This window comes from Solanum pennellii, chromosome 9, assembly GCF_001406875.1.
Source record: "Solanum pennellii chromosome 9, SPENNV200".
Classification (NCBI taxonomy): domain Eukaryota; kingdom Viridiplantae; phylum Streptophyta; class Magnoliopsida; order Solanales; family Solanaceae; genus Solanum; species Solanum pennellii.
Window position 1 is genome coordinate 27,061,669 of NC_028645.1, and position 9,226 is coordinate 27,070,894.

Consider the following 9,226-nt stretch of genomic DNA (forward strand, 5'->3'; position numbering starts at 1 on the left):
AGCTAGACTTGAGAGAAAAACAAAAACAAAAGAAAAAAGTAATGTTAGTAAATTGTTGACTAAAATTCAGTAATGTTATTAAAGTTAATCTAAAAGCCACTTTCCCCGCAGAGGCGCCAAAATTTGGTAAACTCAAATTATACCTCTCTAAAGAAGTATAAGCAGTCGTATCATGTAAAGAACCCAACTATTAGGTTAGGGTCGATCCAACGAGGAAAAATGGTTTAGATATAACTTCAATGTACGATTACCTCTATTTAGTCAAGTCCTTTCTAAAAATAGGAAATTAAAGGGGGGATTTCGTGAAACAAAACTCTTTTAGTATTGCAAAGTAAAACAAGTAACAAGATTCAGTCTTTGGTGTTTATCAAATTGTGAGAGAAACTAAGGTCCAAGTGTTCCCCATAGGTTGATCACAATGTATCCCTAGATATAACAATTCTTCCCTATTGTTTTGCATGCAAAGTGATAAGTTAGGTATCTCTAAATCCTTGGTAACGCATTTAGAGAATATCACCCCATACCTTGATCCGGCTATGTGTGTCTAAGTTATTAACCCTTATCTTTACTTCATATTAAGCATCGTATTCGATATATGGCTTAGTTATTACTTCACACCAATTGAGACTATCCTATTAGATAGTATCCTACTAATCTATGTTGATAATTCTTTTCCTATTAACTACCTCCTTGGTCCGGCAAGTAGCAATAAGGCGAGTTCTAACACGTGCACTTGTTACGAAGAATTCTAAGCGAAAGAATTATTAATGCATGCAATAACCTATTTGAGAATTGTTATTAAGATAGGTTTACTTTGTTAATAACCCATGGTTCCCAGAACCCAAGTTGTGGATTTAGTTACCCATGCATAGAAGAACACAATTCAGGGTTGATAAATAATAAATCATGAACTTATTTTTACAAATTCGAAGAAAATCCAGAAATTCAACTTCAAACCACACAAATCACTTGAACACCAAATCCGGAAATTTGAATTAATGTCAAAGTTGCAAAAAAATCCCCAAGAACAAACTAAAAAAATAGTAATAGAATCCAACCCCAAAAATGAGGTTTTACACCATATTTATAGAAAACATTGCCTAAAATAAAAGGAATTCAAATAAGAAAAGTTGTCCAAAAAATGTGACTTCAATCAACGACCCCCATAGACGGTATGTCGATGACCGTCGACTGCTTCCGTATGTCCAGACTTAGCATCTTTTTTTAGCCTTCAACTAGCATCTTCTCTGATCCAACCGACAGACCAACAGCATTGTCTGTCGATGCACCTACAGTCCGTCAATGCCCTCTGTCGTTCAATAGTTAGCTTTTCTTTAACTCCGGGTACTGGGACATTCTCTAGTCAGATCGACGATTTATCAGGACGTTCCGTCGATCAATCGACACACCATCGATCCTTCCGTATCCCCACACTTGGTCAAAATTCCCCGAGTTGCTTCCATATGCCTAAACCTTCAGTCGAAGGTCACCATCTATGGTCCGTCAATGGGACGACGGACCGTTGATGGCCTTCGTGGGTCACCTCTGCACTAAATTTCCATAGTCTTTTGCGTTTTGGCTATGGACACCTTTCCTACAAAACAAAGATAAAAACATATTAAAATTACTACAAAAAGGTTCTAGACACACACCAATCTTAAGGAAAAAACATTGAAAGTACCGTGAAACCGCGGTACATTAGTCACCTGGACAACGGCTCGTCGACTGGTCTCGTAGGTAGTCACTTTCATTTGACAGCTTTTGGCTATTTTTGAAGGGTCCTCCTCAAGGACCCTTAGGGCTGTCCTGGGGGAGTTGTGCCCGGACGTTTTGACTATAAATGTATTATAATACACGTTTAACAGATTCCTACCAAATTTCATCGAATTACGTACGACCCCATGAAACATATCAAGGCACACTAACCTCTATTTTATAATTCACCATACGTCATGGACGTTCCTTGACGTTTTGACTCGAAAACTTCCTAAATGATTTATATACATTAATTTAGGCCTTAAAACAGTATTACAAGGTCTAGACTAGGTCTTAGACTCCCGGAGTATTACACTACGGACCCATAACACTTCTACCATGAAGGGCACCATGCTTAGGTCTACCGCTCAAGGTTCATAAGGATAGACTATTGACTTTCTTAGATAAGGTTTTCTACCGTTCCAACCCACCGTCTCTAAGTCTATAATTTTACACAAGAAGGAGGCACAATCATAAGGTATACCTCTTAGGTTTTACATTCACCTAGAGATCTAGACTCATCAAGAAGGGGCACCATTCTTAGTTCTATCGGTTCAAGGCATAGCCTAAAAGTATCCTTTAGCATTTATAGAAAGGGCAACTAAGTCTACCAATAAGGATGCAACATCACAATATAGAGTTCCTTTAAAATCTATCATCAACACACATAACAATTAAGAAGGAATAGACCTTTCATCACTATGTATCAACCTTACATTGCACGCCCATACATATATACCTTAAGACCACAAGTCAATTCATCATATAACATGCCTTCAAGGCCATGATCACAATACACATAAGCACACACACATATTTTTTCTTATTATATTGTTCTTGTGTGGTATGGTCCACTTATGGTGGCGGTGTTTATATATATACTAGTTCTCGACACGTGCTTTGCACGTTAGTCCCACGAAAATAAAACTACATGTGTGTGTGTGTGTGTGAGAGTGAGAGAGAGAGTTATATTAAATCATTATTATTTCCTCTAACATCACGATTATATATTTATTTTAATTACTTCTACTTAAATAAAAGCATATTTTGCATAAACTATTCAAGTATTATCAATCTCATCATGTATTAATATAAGTTTTGTCAATTAACAACACTTACAAGCATAATAACACAAAAACGAAGAACTTTTTTTTCATAACAATGCAAGTACATAATTACATAAATATATGGATTGCATACCAAATCCATTTTGGAAAACCATACCTTAACTCCAAAATGAAAAAGAAAAACTTAAAATCATAATCTAACATAAAAAAGATCTAAGAAAATATATAAGTTATATCTTAAATAGTTAAGTTTAACGTTGAACTATGTTGTAAGAAAGCGTCTCTTGCTTTTCTTTTAATTTCAAAATGAAGCTATTTTTTCTTATCTTTAGTTAGCTTCTTGACGACATATATTCATATCATAATTTAGGAAGAAAAAAAGAGAATAGAAGATGATAGAAAAGAAAAGAATGATAATCTAGGAAGCAATTAATATGTATTTATAGTGATATTTGATTGTCTTTTCACCTATCAAATTTTTTCACCTACCAAATTTTTGATGGGGCACATTGAATCATGATAGATACATTTATTTTAGTTTATAAATTCAAAGAATCACAAACTTTGAATAGTTTCATACATTATTGTTTCATGATAGATAAATTTATGTTACTTTCAAAATTCAAAGAATCACAAAATTCAAAGAGGTTTATACATTATTGTTTTCTACTCTAATTTAATTATAATCATTATGTCATAACTAAAAAATTAAAGTGTAGTTGTTGGATTTTATATTCTACCATTATGTAATTAAATATTAGTATTTAAAAAATAAATTAATTTATTTTGATTTAGTGGAGAGGTAAAATGGTAATCCAACTTTAAAAGTTAAAGCTTCCCACTCATAATATATATCATTTGTATTCAAATCTATTATATCACATGTATAGAGAAAGAGAGAGAGAGAATATATAATTCATACAAATGAGAATCCCCGCAACTTCTAAGTAAAGATCTAAATCATTCTCCGTACGCGTATAGGCGGAACTCAATGATTTCTAATTGTTATACATTTATTAAAGTCTATTCCTAAGCAAGGAAAGTGTATTAGATGTGGTTAAGACTTATAAGAGACCATTAGCACTAAGTCAAATTCAAAGTCTTTCTACCAGTTAAGTTTTTTCATAAGAGTTCATGCAAGAGAAAATTTTAATTGACCATATATCCCATGATACCAAATTTTAGATGATCTACAACCTATCAAATTGATGCTATTTGAACCTAGCTTTCAATGCATCAAACCATTTGTCAATCCAATATTTATCACGAAGTTATGCTCATTTTATTCCACACTATCTTGTTGTGCACGAGCCACACGCCAGTTGTGTGAGGTAGAGGCTACTCTATTTTGTGTGCCTACGACGCTATTTATATCATTTGACAAAAGAAGGTTAAAAATATTTTCAAAATGGGAAGAACTGATTTAAAAGCTAGCTCTAGTCATGGTTTATACATTTGTTGTTTCGCTTTATGACTTATAATCAGGAGTAAACTCTTCACGCTATAGTTTTTTAAAAGTCATTTGGTTTAATTGATAATGAGACTAGCTTGATAATTTGTTTTGGTAATGATGCCTTGTGCGGTAAAACTTTGAATCATTCTTGTATATGCATGTTGTATAGAACTTTCCCCAAAATGTATTTCAAGGTGAAATTCTATATATGACTTAGCTTGAAAGATGAATCTGTACCCTTTTTGATTAGCCACTCTTCCCCAAATTTATCTTCCATTGCTGTAATCTTAGTCAGCCCCATTGAGACTGAACCGAATTTTTTTGTCACTTGGATATATACCTTGACTGTTTAAAATCCTCTGTTTTCGGCACACTCATGTTTCCCTAATTGTTAATAATTTGTGATGTAGGCTAAAAACCTAAGTTTTGGAGAGAAAAATTGAACAAGTCGTGATGCAGGCAAAAGCCTAAGTTTTGGGGAGAAAAAGTGATCAAGTCGTGATGCAGGCAAAAACCTAAGTTTGGGAGTTTGTGCACCTATAAAACAATGAGGAGAGCTAAAAGCATAGATCACCATAAACTTCAAAATAAGATGTGCTGAAATGAGTTCACAGATGAAAGAAATAAAAGAAGGAAAACAAGAAAATTGTTGGTACTAGCTCAATGTGTGCACATGCCTTGGTTGAAGAGAAAAATGGGTGCTTGAAATGATTAAACATCATGACAAAGGAGAAATAAGGTGGAAGTGACCAAATTATGCCATACCTTTTGCTCAAGCCTAAGTTAAGCCTGATCCTTGTCAATCTATATTAGTGGCGATCTACATATAGAGCAAGCCTATGGATTAATGTGCTTATATTTGAGTTGCAATTGGGAAGATATGTAACATTTTTAACCAGTATAATAACTCACAGTTAGTAGAACCACTACCACTGGATGTGTAAATTTTGGGTGGGGAATTTTAAAACTTATAAGTAAATAAACTAGTACATACACATTAGCATGTAAACTGATTTATCCAAGTGTGGAGTAAGCTTCACCAGGACCATTAATAAAGATGAGACAGTTTGGCAAAATCTAAGTACAAACATGTCTGTTCACAACATACAACCTAAATGATAACTCAAATTGGTTCTTTACTATTCTTTTTTTAAATCTTTACCAATCAGAAACATCATAAAATAGGCATTTAAAAAGTTAAAACAGACACCACCATCTCCTGCCATGGTTATTAACCTGCTGAGAGGGCAAAGGTTGATTAGTACGTCGCCCTTGTGAACAGAAAATAGGGAGACAAAGGCTCCTCACCATCAACGGATTTCCTAACGAGAACATCAGAATGACTCCAACAACAGGAGCAGCAGCTGCAAGAAACCATTTTCCTCGTGCACTCTCACGACCAAATTGGTGATTGACAGCCTCATTATAGATTACTTCTCCTTATTCTGTTCTACTGTAACCTTTGATATATCACCAAATTACTGGCCCTTTGCTTTTTGTGCTCATAATCCAGGTCATCAGTTGGAAGTTCATAAGGGCAGAGGGGGCACGAGTTTCTTGACACTAGCCAAGGAAAATATAGGAGGAGTGATACAAGTGAGAATAAGGAAGTTGGTTTGCAACTGTGCCAACAAAAAGAGAATCCTTGCAGATTGCACAAGACAAACTATCCAGCTGTTTATGGTATTCTTTAACAAGGAAGCACCACAGATCATTTAAAACAGAGACAGTTGTGGGTGGGCTCCTCTTCAATCAAGATAGTCAGTCTGTTGGAATTGTTCTAACTCAGGAACAAATCTTTGATTGCACTCGGGAGATCTGATATGAACTGTACCCAGAAATTCATAAGAGAGATTTCGAGGATTGGGTATAGCTGATCTATAGCACCCACATAGTGTTGTGCATCAGTATCAAACTCCTCCTATTCATTATGAGAGTTCCAATTATAGATACCAGCGTGCATGGGGTCAATATCAGTATGAGTCTCAAAGTCACTCCCAGAAGAATGATCATTATCAACGTAAGTATTACCATCAACAGAAGCATCAAAGTTCCCTCCATAGGCTCTATTAATGTTCCTATATCCAGTGATGGATTCAGTCTCCTCAAAGAGAGAATCAACACCATCACTTTCAGCATCGGAATGAACCCTCTTCGACCTCCTAGACTCAATCCAGGATCTAGTTTGATAATCTCGCATGGGTGTCCCAAGATCCTCCAGGAGTAAGAATTTACAATCATCAAATATATTTATTGCTTCAAAGTTAGCAGGCTCATTATTATCTGATATGAACAGTGTATGACATAAAGCACACGAAGGAGAGAATCTAGTTTGGGGAATAGCCAAATTGTTAGTTAGCAGAGATAATTCTGGTGAAACAGAATGTGAGTTTGCATCCATCTGCATATATAGTGCATAAAAGAAACAGATGAATATTCATTCAGCAGCATGTAGATGGTTCAACAAAGACTAAAAAAAACAACCAACAAGCATTTGAATTCATGAATCTGAGTGTTTTGGGAATTTGAAAGTCTACCTATCTATCACATATGTCTGTTTGAACTACTATTATGTTTTTTAAAAAAGAAAAGATATCCTAAAATCAAGTCGTTAGAGATAATAATCCGTGCGAAGATTTATTCAACAAAATACAAGCCAGATCGTAAATTAATTTCTTGTCTTGATTAAATTAAAAATAATAGAAGAAAGAAAGAATGATTAGATTAGATAGAGAGCGGGATCGTGAAATGTGTCTGTCGAACAATTATTTATGAGATAATTAAGCAATAAGTAGAGAATTCAAAGGAAATTAGGGCTTACCCAGAAGAGAAGAAGAGATGGAAAACGAAGATGGAGATGGAGGGTTCCGCATGAGATGAGAGGAGATTTGGTCAATCTCCAAATACTAAAATGTATTCCGACAAGCTGCCTTTATTTATGGCTATTTTAGGGATGGGATGTGTATTTTATGTGTGTGTGTGGATCACATGAAAACTACTATTCATGTACAATAAACAATCATCATTCTTCATTCATAGGCTTAAGTTATACGCTATCTGATTTCGCATGTTTTAGTTAGAAATCTTAATTTAGATTTATACCTATTAAACACTTGAATCTTAGACCATCTCTATTTTATTTTTTATTCTCTAAATTTGGAGACTAAGATAGAAAATGAACACTTCAACCCATCGCTAAATTACTCTCTATTCTTCAAATTTAGAGAGTTAAATAATAGTTATCTAAATTTATTCATACTCTATATTTAACTTTTTCAATATTTTATTATTATTTTTATTACTTTCTAATTAACATATTATTTAACATGTAATTTCATTAATTAAATATCAAATATTCATAATTCCTTTTAATATAATATAATATTTAAAATATATATTATTTAATATATACTACTTTAATGTCAAACTAATAGTATTTTAATTTTTTTCTAATTTTCATCATTAATAAAAAAAAATTATTATTTATTTTTATTATAAAAAATACACAAAATAAAAATGGTAAGATAAAAAATTTAATTTAAATACAAGATAATTATACAATACATAACATAATAATTTAAATACAAGATAAAATAAAATACATAACATAATATTCAATTCTCGATGAAAGAAGAATCACATCAAAAGATGTTAAACGTGCATTCGGAGTTTTGCAATCATTGCAGGACCGTCACGTTTTTGGAGAAAGAAAGTGTAACATGATATATTGACTATATGTATTATACTATACAACATGATAATTGAGGATGAACTTGATCTTAATGCACCAATTCAAGATGTCGTAAAATCTCCATCTCCAACGACAAAAAATGGTGGTAGATTAGAATATTTGGTTTGAATAATTTTTAGCTAGACAAAAAAAAAAGATAAAATTTTAGGGGTAAAAATGCTCATTTTGAACTCTGTAATGCAATAATAGAGCATTTATGAGAGCGACATAATAATTTCGAAATTGGAGCGTTTATGTAATTGTATTTTACTTTTATTAGAATTGTCTATAATATATAATATTTTCTTGCAATTTATAGTATTCAAAATAAATATAATTTTATATTAAATAAAAATTTAAAATTTTTTTTTTTTGCATCACATGAGAATTATATAAAATAATTATTGAGAAAAAGAAGAAGTAATTTATATTATGAAATAAGAAAATAAAAATCAAACAGAAATAATACTATAATATTAAGGAGAGAAAAAAAAATCTTTTTTAAAAAGTAAAATAGAAAATTGAATTGAAGTTGATTGTGTAAAAATATAGACAACTCTACATTTGGAGAGTAAAACAGAGCATTGAGTTTGAGATGCTTTAAACAAATTTATACTTATTTAACACGAATGAAAATCACTTGAAAAATAAAAGTGTGCATGTCTCAAACACAAATTCATAGCCGATAGACCGTTGAAATGACAACACGTGGCAATTGCATCCAATTTTTAACCTCTATTTAAATCATTAAAAAATTTGAAAAAGAAATATAAAAATTATTTTGAATCAACCCACCCTACCCGTTCGTCTCCTTCTTTTCACTCTTCCACCGGCGGCAACTAGCTACCAACCAACTCTCACCTTTTTATTTTTTACCATTGAACCTTACCATCCATTGCCTTTGTTTTCTTCCTACTAATAATCAATCATTATCATAATTATATAATAAATAATAGTAACAACTTTTCCAGAAAAAAAGTCAATTCATATTATTTTTAGCGAAAAAATGTTTGTTAGAATATTTGAGATTAGATCTTTATAATAATGTATGTAAAATGTTTTTTTTTTATTGTGGGTTTTGTTGCGCTATAAATAGAAAATTATAATGTATATTCAACATCAACAAATGCCCAGCATAGGGCAATTTTTCCAAATTTAGTGTTTTTGTTGTCTTCAACTTTAAACTAATATCATTCTTGAATTGATATATATATATATATA

The 9,226-nt window shown here is 32.3% G+C and overlaps 1 protein-coding gene across 1 annotated transcript; it reads right to left on the minus strand.

Moving 5' to 3' along the window:
* Nucleotides 1-5,645: 5,645 nt before the first annotated feature.
* LOC114074001 lies at nt 5,646-7,272 on the minus strand. The gene is made up of 2 exons (XM_027911925.1): nt 7,097-7,272; nt 5,646-6,676 (listed from the first exon to the last, which is right to left on the minus strand). Exon 2 carries the CDS (start codon nt 6,674-6,676, stop codon nt 6,197-6,199), a length of 480 nt encoding a protein of 159 aa, XP_027767726.1. The 5' UTR covers nt 7,097-7,272; the 3' UTR covers nt 5,646-6,196.
* Between the last annotated feature and the right edge of the window lie 1,954 nt (nt 7,273-9,226).